The following is a 13,072-nucleotide window of genomic DNA, read 5'->3' on the forward strand; positions in this document are numbered from 1 at the left end:
GTTAACACCAGATAATACAGCATTATTCAGAGTAATGAAGTTAATTTGCAAATTAGCATGCAGTCCAATCTATACACATCTATGCAGACATTCAGTGGCATTTACTCCCAGGTGCACATACAATCACAGCCCTTACATATTTTCACAAATCTGAGATGTGCAGTGCTGCATTTTTTCCTGCAGCCTTGTTCTGAATTGATACGTTAGACATGCAAAATTGTACCCAGCCCCTGAAGAATTTTGATTATGAGACTTCAGAATCATAAAAGCTCCTTTTGGGAGGAAGGGCAGGATATACATTTAATAAATAAATAAATAAATAAAAATAAAAGTTCTTAAGTTATGTACCTTTTCACCACTTCCCTTGTTTCTGATACTGTGGTAGTTTTTTTCCATCCCATTTTAAGCTCTGTTTGTAACTGGGGTTAGAAACTTTATGTACTTACATGACAGGTAAGGAGCTGCCTTTCTTCTTCATAGTCTCTGTGCAAGCCATACACCACACAGAAGTTATCCAAGTCATGTGCCTGGGCAAAATCAGTATTTAGGAACAACAACAAAACAGAAGCAAAATGAAGTACAGAACATACCATCTTCCTCAGTTCTAATGTGCAGGCTAGTAGCGTGCACCTCAGATGGTCCTTTTTCTGTTGCTGGAGTTATTTTTAGAAGGTAACTAGTATATTTTTTCAGTTTATAAAAGAGCACATTTGTATCATACAAAATTCGTGAAAGAATGTCATAGTCTGTTTGAGCATCCTGTGTTGTTAGTGTAACATTGTAGAAAACTATTCCATTAGGTTGAGTTGGGGGCATCCAGCTTATATTTACAGCAGTGGAAGAAATGTTTTGATAGGCCAGCTGTTCAATAGGTCCATCTGGAACTATAGCACAAATAAGCAAAAGTTAAAGAATCTGTATGCACAAAAAGTATACACTCTTAATTATATATATATATATATATATATATATATATATATATATATATATATATATATATATATATATATATATATATATATATATATATATATATATATATATATATTCATATGCAGTCAGTCATAAGGACTAAAAGTGGAAGTAATTCCCATTGGTTTCATTGGGGCTTACTTCCACATACAATATTTAGAATTAGTGATACTTAATTTTTTTAAGTGTTTATATAAACACAGAAAACCTCTCTAGCCTTCTAGCATGTCAGGGTGTAAGATTCTAGTTTAACCTTCTTTCTGACATTTTACTTTTTAGTAATCGGGAAGTTTTTCGTATGATGGAACACTAATCCTTCACATGCAGTCTGAAGGTGCAATCCAACTCACCTTTCCACTGGGCTGGGGTGAGTTGGATGCTGTGGAACCCCGGCAGGCTCCCAACTCTGACAGGCTGTACCATGGCACTGCCAGGAACCTGCTGGCACAGCCAGGATTCAGCAGGGACAGCCAGCCCAGCAGATGGAGGCTGGTAGAAGCCCTGAAAACAGGGTGTACTGGGGGCATGGTGGGGGAGGAGCCACAGAGTAAAAAATTGTAATGGGCCTCTATGGGGAGTGCTTACTCCCTAGAAGGCTGATTCGAAGGAGCCTGCATTTCCTGGCTGGCTCATGTGTGTGGTTCAACACAGAGTGGGCATTCAGCTGGGCCAGCAGCTCCAGAGCAGGAGGAGGATCCCGGGGAGCTTTCCGCCAGCTCCTCCTCCACCAGCCCCCCTTCTGCTGGCTACCCGGCATTTGGATCACTCTGTAAAGTGCTAAAAAAATAACAAATGCTGCACCATGTAGCTCATATAGCTTGGATGTTACAGAGTATTTATTGGACTTAAGCAGGGAATTTTTTTATTTGCTTTATGTTTCCCCCAAATAACTGATGGACTTTTGTTTTCACTATATATGGCTCATCTAACAAGGACTAAAGATAGTTTTCTTGGGATGACAATTTGATAATTAAGGCTTATTAAACAGCACATGAAAATGGAAACCTATGGCTGATGAGGCAAATACATTCTCTACAAATACAACTCCAATGGTTTTAAGTTGCAGGAGCGTAGATTCAGATTGGACATTAGAAGGAACTTCTTGACAGTAAGGGCAGTTCGGCAATGGAACCAATTGCCTAGGGAGGTGGTGGGATCCCCTTCGCTGGATGTCTTCAAGCAGAGGCTGGACAGCTATCTACAGGAGATGCTCCAGCTGTAGATTTCCTGCTGTGAGCAGGGGGTTGGACTCGATGGCCTACAAGCCCCCTTCCAGCTCTATGATTCTATGATTCTATCCTCTGATTCCTAAGCATTTTTACTTGGAAGTAAGCCCATAAATTTCAGTAAGACTTGCTTCCAGGTATGTGTGATAGGGATCACATTGTATACTGAAAATCGATACTTTTAGCATTCAGCTAATAATTATGACCATTAGAATGTCAAATAGAACTTCAAAGACAAATTCTAAATCAAATATAAAAGCCAATGTAGGGAATTATGAAAAACAAGAGCAATATGCCCTAAAACTTGTCCCTACTTTCTTAGAGATTTGAGAATAGAAAAAGTTACACTACTCAGAGCAAAAACGATGAGAGAGAACTTTGCAGTCCCATAATTCTAATTAGGGATTCAGAGGAAGGTAGGAAGGAAACAAATATAATTATGAAAAATCTGCAGAGAAGATGGGTGGGGACTAGTATAGGCTAAAAACAGTTGCAGTGTAGAATACATGGGTCAGATCCATATCAGAGTAAATCTGATGTCAAAGTGTCCTGTGAAAAATAGTGAATTCAGGTGTGCCCTACGTCTGATGAATGTATACCCAGACAGATTCCTGGTGGAAGGAATGTCATAAATCATGGGGGATAGGGAACAGCCATAAGTGTACCATAAATGCCATTACAAAGAGACAGAATGTGGCAACATCACTACAGTTTTGTAATCCTTCTAAATCTTTCCATGTACAATATTTTCTACAAGTTTCACAAGATATATTTTAAAAATGCATTTTGTTTACATACTGTCTTGATCTGTGTACAATTGCATTATTTCACTGGTTTGGTTTCCATTCCCAAAAGCTGTGCTTGCAGTTAACCAAAGTGTGTAGTGGCTCCATTTTGCTAAGTTGTTTAATACTGTAGACAAAGTTGCATTGCCAATACCATTGTCAATGGTATAACTGGTAAAATTCTGGGGGTGAAATATTAGCACAAAATATTCAATTAAAACCAAATTTGTATTTATAACCTCTTATCGTGTATGTATATATGTGTACATGCAGATATGTTGACATTTTCACACAGACTGTGACTCAATTGGCATGTAACATTAAACCAATCCATGGCTAAGCATAAATGTGCAAGTGTGCAGGTACTCACAATAAAAATCATGATTGCTTTGCTCCTTTTCCACTCTCCTGCTGCCATGCTTGCTGCAGCTAAGCCATTATTTGACTTAGCATTATGTCAAACCCAGCCTTGCTCCAGACAAACCACAAGCTGTAGCTAAGGTTTGTTCTTGGCTTACTGCTCATGGTTTGTCTGGAGTGAGACAAACTATAAGCCTGGGTTTAGACATAATGCTAAGGCAAACTATGACTTAGCTCCAGGTAGCATAACAGCAGGAAGATGTGAAGAGGAACGAAGCAGTCATAATTTTTACTATATCCACATGCTTGTGTATTCTCACTTAGCCATGATTTGGCTTAGTGTTATGTATGAACTAAGCCATTATCAGGAATCTTTTTGCACTGAACAATGGACTGCTGCCTTGGCAAACCCAGTAATCTTGTGTCTGGGTTGAACTTAACTGAAATGACATTCTAACTCAGCTCAGCTGACCTAACTGGCCCATACCAAAGTTGTAGCAGGCTTTAAGGTGGGTTTGGGAAACATTTGGTCCTCCAGATGTTGCTGAACCACATTTCCCATAAGCCCCAGCAAGCATGGTTAGTGACAAGGGATGATGGGAGTTGAAGTTCAGCCCTGGAGGGCCAAAGGTTCCCCACACCTGCATTAAGGCTTCTGTTTCTTCCCACTTATTTATCTTGCACATTATGTGTGTAGATAATTTCCTTTCCTATTTCTTATCACAGATTGCCAGGCGTCGACACACATGAACATATGAAGTTGTCTTATACCAAGTCAGAATTGCTCCATCTATCCTAGCAGCAGCTCTCTGAGACCTAAATCGGAGGGTTTTTTCCCTGGCTCTGCTACCTCAGATCCTTCAACTGGAGATGACAGGAAATGAACCTTATGCTTACAAAGCACCTGCTCTACCACTGACCTGAGGGCTTTCTCTGAGCTATGGTCTTCCCATATTGCCTCAACTAGCTTCTCAAATGGTTTGTTTCCTAGCTAATAATATCAGTATTGGAATAATAAGTCTATTTTAAAAAATGACTATATCTCATATTGGGCTACTTACACTGGATGGACTGAAATGTCTATTTGCAGCATGGCATCCACTTGTAGACTTATCACAGAGTGACACTCATCTAGTGTTGAACAAATTGTCTATAGCCATCAGGTGAAGTATTACCCATGCCTCCACATTCAAATGAGAATGCATGGGCAGCAAGAGGATCCTAAAGCTTGTCTCACCAGATGACTGGTCACTACAGATGATTGGCTTTTCATATGGCTGCAGACATCTTGCAATCAGTTCAGAAGCTGGCATCAGTTGCATGCAATCCTCTTAATCAATTGCATGTCTTGTCCTTCCAGCATGCTGTACCTCAAACCACAAAATGATGACTGCTTGGACAGGACTGTCTCTGCCTCAATGTTTTATCAGATAATCAAAATCTTCACAGGAACTATATGGAATAATCTATCAATCTATCGTGTATCCAAGCCTTCATCCAAGGAAGTATAATGTGGTTACCAAGTTTTAGCTTGACAGGCTGAGAGATAAGCCCAATTCAGAAAATCAGGGAATGTGTGGAAGGGTGGATTTTTTTACCACACTCCCTGTGCCTGACTTCCATGCATTCATCTTTGACAGAGAATATCTATGTAACTTGTATGTATGCAGGCTCTTTCCATACGATCTCTACCTTAGGTTTTGTAGAGTACCAGATTGTGCATAGAGAGCCTATGTTCATACAAGCTGCACGGCACAGTCACTGTATATCAGAAAAATGTATGGAGACTGGAAATGGGGTGCAATTATGACACATCTACCTCCATGCATTGACTGGTAATTCACTGGCAACTAGAGTTGTAGTGATTTTCCCAGTGGCACTCAGAAAGCTCCAAAGCTAAGGGGGATGTGATCTGCATCACCTCTTCAGGTCAGAGCAGAACCATCCAATTTCCCCCAATTTCCTGATGAAATCCTGGATACATTGAATCCAATGGTGAATGAAGCTAAATGGCCATTCAGAATGATATTATAAACTACATTAAATTAACTATATATTTATAATATTTAGATAACAAAATGAACCCAGTGGCTGTATTTATTGGAGAACAACTGAAACTATATCAAACGTCTTAGTAGCAATGATACTACAGCTTTTAAGGATATAATTTCAGTTTCTCAGTGTACAAAAGGTTAGGTTTTGAATATATTTTTCATTCAGCCACTAGTGGGAGCCTTGCTTATACTAAAACCATCAGGCATGTAAGGAAACTGAACCTTAAACTCTACTGCATTAAATTCAGAGGTGTTTTAATAGTATAGGAACGAAGAGCCAAACTTTAGCAGTTTTCATTAAAGTGTGGGTAGGTGTATGTGCTGGAATATGTGCATTCATAACCCTGTTTCTGTATCAGATTGTGATATGGGCTCATTCTGACTGCTGTTTAAAATTAATATGAAGCTCCTCAATATATACATATGGCAACTTTTGTAACCAACTTACCAAACAATTTATTCATTTTCTGTCATACAAATTCAGGGAAAATAACAAAAGGAAATGTACCTGCATGTAAGTTTTTGAATCATTTTTGTAGAATATTGAATAAAACAGTATAACTCCATTGGGCTTTTGAGGAGGATCCCAGAATATTTGTACCGATGAAGAAGTAAGATTTTTATACCATACATTTTTAGGTGGGTCACTTGGAGCTGAAAAACATGTTTACATTTATCTTTTGCTTAAAAAAACAACAACCTCAAACAGGTTACTTTCCTGCCCAGAGAATATTGCCTGGGTACGGGGGAGATTTCACACTGAGCAATATTTATTCAACATTCATTTATTCAGACTCATACTCTGTTCAAGACATATAACATGGGCATATAACAGTGGCAGACAAGAACCAGTAGCACAGTTTCTATCTGGAAACATAAGTAAGTGGTATCTGAAGGACTGATAGATAGAAACATTATGAAAGAGAAATTATTTGTGGAAAATGGGGTTCCTATTACAAGTTGAGTTTGAAGATGAACACCACATCAGAAAAAGTAAAAAACTAGCTATTAAACAAATATTATGAATTGCAGTTTCATACAGCCACTTCATTTTAGTCAAGAAGTATTCTCTCCCTACATACTGGCCTATGAAAGGGAAAGAAAAATCTGGGGGAGCACAGGCAAGACTGATGACCCCAATGAAGCGAAGTAATGTGATGAAATCAACTGTCCCCTTGTTTGAATGAAGTAAAAACTCAACTTCTGAATGCTCATGTCTTGAACAGAACTGAAATGCTATGGATAAGGGCAGAGTATTATGTTCTCCTTAGGAGGTTTTTTGGTATATCAAATTATTTTAATTGCCATAGATCATTTGGATGCATAAGATTTTACTGGTAGGATCATTTTCAATAGTAAACCAAATAGTTTCTTTCATCATTTATTTACTTACAGAGCAATCCAATTTAGGGATAGCTGGTGGAGGGGGGGTGGCAGCAGAGGAGCCGGTAGAATGCTTTGCAGCATCCAATTGCTGCTTGTGAGTTGCCAGCCCGGCTGAACCCAGGCTCCATCGGGAGCTGCATGTGGGAGCCGGAAGGGAAGAGCCAGCTCTCACAAATAGCACTACCAGGGAGTAAGCAGTCCTCATAGAGCATCAATGGAATTATTTTCCTCCATCAACCTTTTTGCTGGCTGAATTTCTGTGCAGATTGGAACCTGGGGGAGCACTTTGAAGGGGACTTGGATGCCGTGTACGTCCTCTCCGCGGCTCCGTCCCAGCCATGCCTCAGGAATGTCACATTTTGGGGGCTACTGCTGGCTCTCTGTTCACCAGACTGGCCATACCCAGTGGATCCCTGGCTGAAGTGGCAGGGTCCCGGTGGTGCTGTGGCTGAGTCGGGATGACGGGCTTCTGCCGGTGGAGCTGGAAACCTGCCAGTTCAGCCAAGGGTCCACCACATCCAATTCCCCCCAGCCTGGCATAAACTCAAGTTGGATTGCTCTCCAATTTATTAATATTGTTTGCAAACAGAACAATTAAAAATGTCCTCTGAGTGATTAATAATAAAAGTTAATAAACCATATAAACAACCAACAAGAAAAATCAAACAGAAAACTACAACAACCATGGTATAAAACTAAATTATGGCAACAACATACTCTTACCTCCTTCAAAGGTTCTGAAGCTGGTCGTGTTACTTTTGATGTTTCCATCACCAAATCTGGTACTTGCAGTTACATAAACGCTATATTCATTGTTACTTTCAAGATCTGTTATGTCTAATGATGTTTCTGTTACATTAATACTTCTTCTTGAAATTATATTCCTAAATACATTAAATGTAATGTATGAATTGTTGATTAGTAAAATGATGTCTCAACAGACACATGTAAAGCCCCAACTGAGTGTGATGTTAAGCATCTGATTGGTCGCTGTGTAATTTTTGTTTAATAGATGGAGGGAGGGCGATGATCTAGATTGGCAAGGAGGGAGAGGAAATTTAATCCTTTGCCTCCACCTGTCATTAGCTGCAGGTGTTGTCGGCAGAGCTGCAGAACCACCCTCTTAACACTGCTGTCGTTGCAGCTTTCCTGGATAGGGATGGGCAGGGGCTAAATCACTGGGAAGAACTGCTGATGTTTCTCAGCTAATACCTCCACATGGTGAAGTAGCCAGTGTAGGTGCCTATGCCACTGCCTCATGACACCAATTCCACTTCTCTGTTCAGTGGCACTGTCAGAAGCTGGTAGTCCATCAAAGAACCAAGTTGAGTAAGGGCTATCATTAGTGGTAGCTCACATGCTTTGCATGTAGAGGGTCTCAAATTCAATCCCTGGAGTCTTCAAATAGGGCTGGGAAAGACTGTCTGAAACCTTGAAGAGCAGCTGCCAATCAAAGTGGACAATACTGAGCTAAATGGACCATTGCTCTGACTTTGTATAAGGCAGCTTCCTATGTCTATGTGCAACCATCACCTGCAGTGCTAATGCACAGAGTGTAGCAGCATGGGTGGCAAAATATTTGTTTTTGAAACCCTGTTTCCAAAAATACTTCAAGCACTGACCTCTAAAATTTGTAAAGCCTATAAAAACCTCAGCATGAATTTGTAAAGAATAAGTTGTTTCAGGTGTTACTAATTCATAACAAACGTATAATCAACAAAAAGTGTAAAAGAAAAAAAACTCTTACATTTCTGGTAGGTGACAGATTCATATTTATCTCCAGAAAAGTCTTACCAAATATAAACTGTGTAATAGAGGATAATTCCATTTGGCTCCAATGGTGGTTTCCATGACAACATCACAATGACACCAGACAACTGTTTTACTGTGAGCAATCGTGGAGGAGAACTAGGAGCTTAAAGTGAGAGCACAGTATCTTCTTAAATATTTACGATTTCAGAGATAACTAAAAAAAAAATATCTTACAATGGTACTTTTATCCACATTGGTTAGTGTTATTTGGTTTGAGGTGTTTTGTTTTGAGGGTATTTGGTTTGAGGTGTTTTGTTTTGAGGGTATTTGGTTTGAGGTGTTTTGTTTTTTCTAATAAAGGACAATTTTGCATGGCGAGGTTAAGACATCTGTTTCTCTCATTCAATGGACAAAAATATTTCATGAGAAATATGTGGTTACTCTGATTCACCTATGGTGCAAGTACATTGTTGTAATCTTTTCCCCTTGTAACAAAAACATGAACTTTATAGGTGTAAACCCATGTAAAATAGTTGCCCTGAGAAGCAAGGGAAGTAGAAAAAATTATATTAGGTCCAAAGGATGGGGAAATTGCTGAGCATCGCACTGAAGGATGGTAAAAATGTAGAATAACGTGCACTTCAATCTATTCAATCCATTAAATTAAGAAAGGTAGAGCTTTCTATTTCATGACATATAGGCTCAAGATAATTATAATTCTTTATAATAAGTGTGGTGTAGTGGTTAAGGTGTTGGACTATGACCTGGGAGACCAGGGTTTGAATCCCCACATAGCCATGAAGCTCACTGGGTGACCTTGGGCCAGTCACTACCTCTCAGCCTCATGAAAACCCTATTAATAGGGTAGCCTTAAGTTGGAATCAACTTGAAGGCAGTACATTTACATTTTATAATAAATTACAAATAGAACTACACATTTAGAGGATATAACAATGAAAAATGTAAAGACAAGGTGTAGCTCAGTGGCATATGCTTTATATGTATAAGATTCAGGTTAATTATCCTGGTCACTTAAGCCTGATCCATGTATGATAAATGTGTAGGTCACTAACATGTTGAAGTAGGAATGGGGCTGTTGCTGGCCTCACCCTTAACATGACGTGCCCTGGTTGGCACTGCCCCAACATCTGCCTAGGAGTTCTTTTCCAGATGTCCATATTGAAGGGCAACATTACATTATGGGTGTGGCCACAAACATCACCCTGCTCCTTGTCCAACACTTGAGTGCCCTATACATATGTAGCATAGAAACAGAATTTTTTAAAAAAGGAATTTGGTAGAACTGGAAAAGATCTCTACCTCGGGCTTTCAAGACCCACCAGCCTGCCTCAGTATAAAGTAACAACAACAAATGTTGTTCTGATAATGTGAACAGTTTCAATTCAACCAACTGTATTCAGCAATTTTATCTTAGGTTTAGTATGTTTTAAGAAATAATAAGAATAGCCACTGAAATGATAGATAATGGAACATTTTATCAGATACAAGCACATTAACATTTAATTGTGTTTATTTTAAATCACACAAAACAGCATAGTGTACCCCCCAAAAACAGGTCATATTTGTAGTCATACATGCAAACTGGGAACATAAGCACAGCTATTAGAAATCTGAAACTTTTGGTCTAATACTCAGAATAATCTGTACTTGCAAGAAAGAACAATTTAAAGATTTCTAGAAAGAAAGAACATCTTAAACATTATTTTTGGTTGTCACAGTACTGCTTTCTTTATTGTGTATCTGAATTTTGGCTATATGAGGGTTTTTAAAAATTTAGCAAATACCAACATAACTATCAGCTTTTCCTTCCCTCACAGAAGGCTGACTGCAAACATTCCAACCGCTTTTTTTCCTGACCAACTAGAATGTTTGTAAACATTCTGTGCCTTCACTCCTGGTTAGCCAAATACTTTGTTTTAATTAAACAGCTGTACAAAACATTGTAATTAGACAATGATAAAAAGCTTACCATCTTCATCAGTCAGTATGTTCAACGGTGCACTGCGAGCACCTTCACCCTCTGCAGTGCTTGAAGACACCTCAACTATATATTTTGTATATATTTTTAAACCTAAATAAAGAATACATTTGCATTTTAGTTACATATTTATATTTTTAAATTTGCGGCAATATACTTTTAGTTATAACACCTTTTTCTGTTAGTTTCACTAGTTTTAGAAAATGCTCCTGGGCTTCAAGGCCCCAAGGTTGTAATTAGAAAAAGTTAAAATAATAAAGACTGAACAATTTCCATTGTATTATTTTAAAACAAATAAAAACCAAAGAATGTTACATGAAAGTATCATGGAAATTAATGGGACTTAAGTTAATTGCAATTATCTCAGTGTGACTTCAGTGTGATTAATATTTGGGAATTGTGCCTTAAATTTGTCATGGTCCTGGACTGAGAGTCCTCTAGGAGGCCCTGGTCTGTCCCATGCTGTTCCAGTGTCATTGGAGCCAGTCTCCTCTCTGAGCCCCAATGAAGCACCTCTGCCACCAGATGCTAAAGGCTGTGCCACAGAGTCCTTGAGAGCCCAAGAGAGCTCTGAGGAGATACTGTTGCAAGCCCCATTACCTTGACAGGGCTCCACAGCTGCAGAACAAGGCACATTCCCTTTAACTGGCCAAGATGCAGTACTCAACCCTGCCAGAAAATTTAGCCAATTGCTCTAGGATTTCCCTGAGACAAATGAAGTGTTTGTTTAGCCTTAGCTGTGGGTGCACTATTCATGGTCCTGAGCCTACACCTTGATCTGCCTCCAAGGTGCTGACTTTTGCCTTGCCTTGCTATCCCCAAATATTTTCCCCAAAACCTCTTGAAAGTCACTGATGATCTTGGCAGACCACTTAATTATTTTTCTGCCTGTTGTAGCAGTGGTAATGCACTGTATAGATGCTGTTATGATTTTAATTGTATTTTTATTACTGCTTTTATTACTTATATTGTTTTGCTGTATTATAATTTGCATTCCATAGAATTCAAATTGTCTATATAATATTTTTGAAGCCATCAAGCAGTATCACCTGGGGGCATGGTGCAGCAGCAGGGTAGCAAACGAGTTGAGGGTGTGAGGGAAGCAAGGATGGCTGGTGGGGGGCAGACAACTGAGTGAGTGGGGTGGCTAGATGTAGGGTGAGTAAGGCGAGTGGGCATTGGGGGGGCGAGTGAGTGAAAGGATGTGGAACAAGCAGGCAAGCAGCTGGGAGGGCAAATTATGCATGGCATTGATAAAGTGGATAGAGAAAAGTTTTTCTCCCTCTCTCATAATACTAGAACTTGTGGACATTCAAAGAAGCTGAATGTTGCAAGATTCAGGACAGACAAAAGGAAGTACTTCTTTACACAGCGCGTAGTTAAACTATGGAATTTGCTCCCACAAGACGCAGTAATGGCCACCAGCTTGGATGGCTTTAAAAGATTAGACAAATTCATGGAGGACAGGGCTATCAATGGCTATTAGCCATGATGGCTGTGCTCTGCCACCCTGGTCAGAGGCAGCATGCTTCTGAAAACCAGTTGCCAGAAGCCTCAGGAGGGGAGAGTGTTCTTGCACTCGGGTCCTGCTTGCGGGCTTCCCCCAGGCACCTGGTTGGCCACTGTGAGAACAGGATGCTGGACTAGATGGGCCACTGGCCTGATCCAGCAGGCTCTTATGTTCTTAAGTGGTGGTAGCGGTGGTGGCAGCAGCTTGGGCGGGATGCAGGTAAATGCCCTAGGTGGGCAGGCAGCCTAGGCACACTGCATACAGCTGCACGGTGGCACCATTTCCCACAAAGAAACTGTGGGACAGGGCAGGAACAAGTGAAGTGGGCATTTGTGAGGGCCTGGGGGGTGCATTTCCAAGTGTGTGTGTTTCAGAATCCCTGTGTGTGAGAGAGTTTGGGGGTGCCTTGGGTATGTGTGTATATGTGTGGGGGGGTTTGGCAAGTGAAGCGAACAGGTTGTACAGCACTCCTACTAGTGGAAATGGACTGCCTTCAAGTCAATTCCAACATGGCAACACTATGAATAGGGTTTTCATGGTAAGCGGTATTCAGAGGTGGTTTTACCATTGCCATCCTCTGAGGCTGAGAGGCAGTGACTGGCCTAAGGTCAATACAATCAAAAACAATATAAGAAATTAAAGAAGCAATACAAGTACAATTAAACATGAATATGTATATTTAATGTGGACACGCTGTGGAGCACCTGAATGAAGCTCACAGAACACTGGTGGTCCATGGACCACAGTTTGGGAACCCATGTTAAAGGCATTTATATCAAATATTTTCAGAGAGATGTCAAAAAATAGCAATATTTATAGATAGATCATTCTGTTCAAATGCATATATTTCATGTACTTAGAAAACAATAAAGTAAGGCAAAGGAGACAAAAATCCATACAAAACAAAACAAGCAAACACCAACCCTTATCGCATATTCCCTCTCCATCTATTCAATGGATGTAGACTACACTTGTAGACCAACCCTTGATGCTGATACGCCCACCAGTCATGCCACTAGCCTATGTTG

At 39.9% G+C, this 13,072-nt stretch overlaps 1 protein-coding gene across 1 annotated transcript in view; it reads right to left on the minus strand.

The window, feature by feature from the left end:
• The window catches only part of PTPRQ (protein tyrosine phosphatase receptor type Q), a 185,228-nt gene that overhangs the window by 118,241 nt on the left and 53,915 nt on the right, over window positions 1–13,072 (minus strand). The window contains exons 16-21 of the mRNA XM_061582736.1: window positions 10,526–10,627; window positions 8,578–8,698; window positions 7,507–7,667; window positions 5,906–6,051; window positions 2,997–3,165; window positions 591–884 (exon numbers count right to left, since the gene is read on the minus strand). Coding sequence (XP_061438720.1) covers window positions 591–884; window positions 2,997–3,165; window positions 5,906–6,051; window positions 7,507–7,667; window positions 8,578–8,698; window positions 10,526–10,627 — 993 coding nt within the window. The remainder of the gene's footprint in view (window positions 1–590; window positions 885–2,996; window positions 3,166–5,905; window positions 6,052–7,506; window positions 7,668–8,577; window positions 8,699–10,525; window positions 10,628–13,072) is intronic.

This window comes from Rhineura floridana, chromosome 8 (genome assembly GCF_030035675.1).
Source record: "Rhineura floridana isolate rRhiFlo1 chromosome 8, rRhiFlo1.hap2, whole genome shotgun sequence".
NCBI lineage: Eukaryota > Metazoa > Chordata > Lepidosauria > Squamata > Rhineuridae > Rhineura > Rhineura floridana.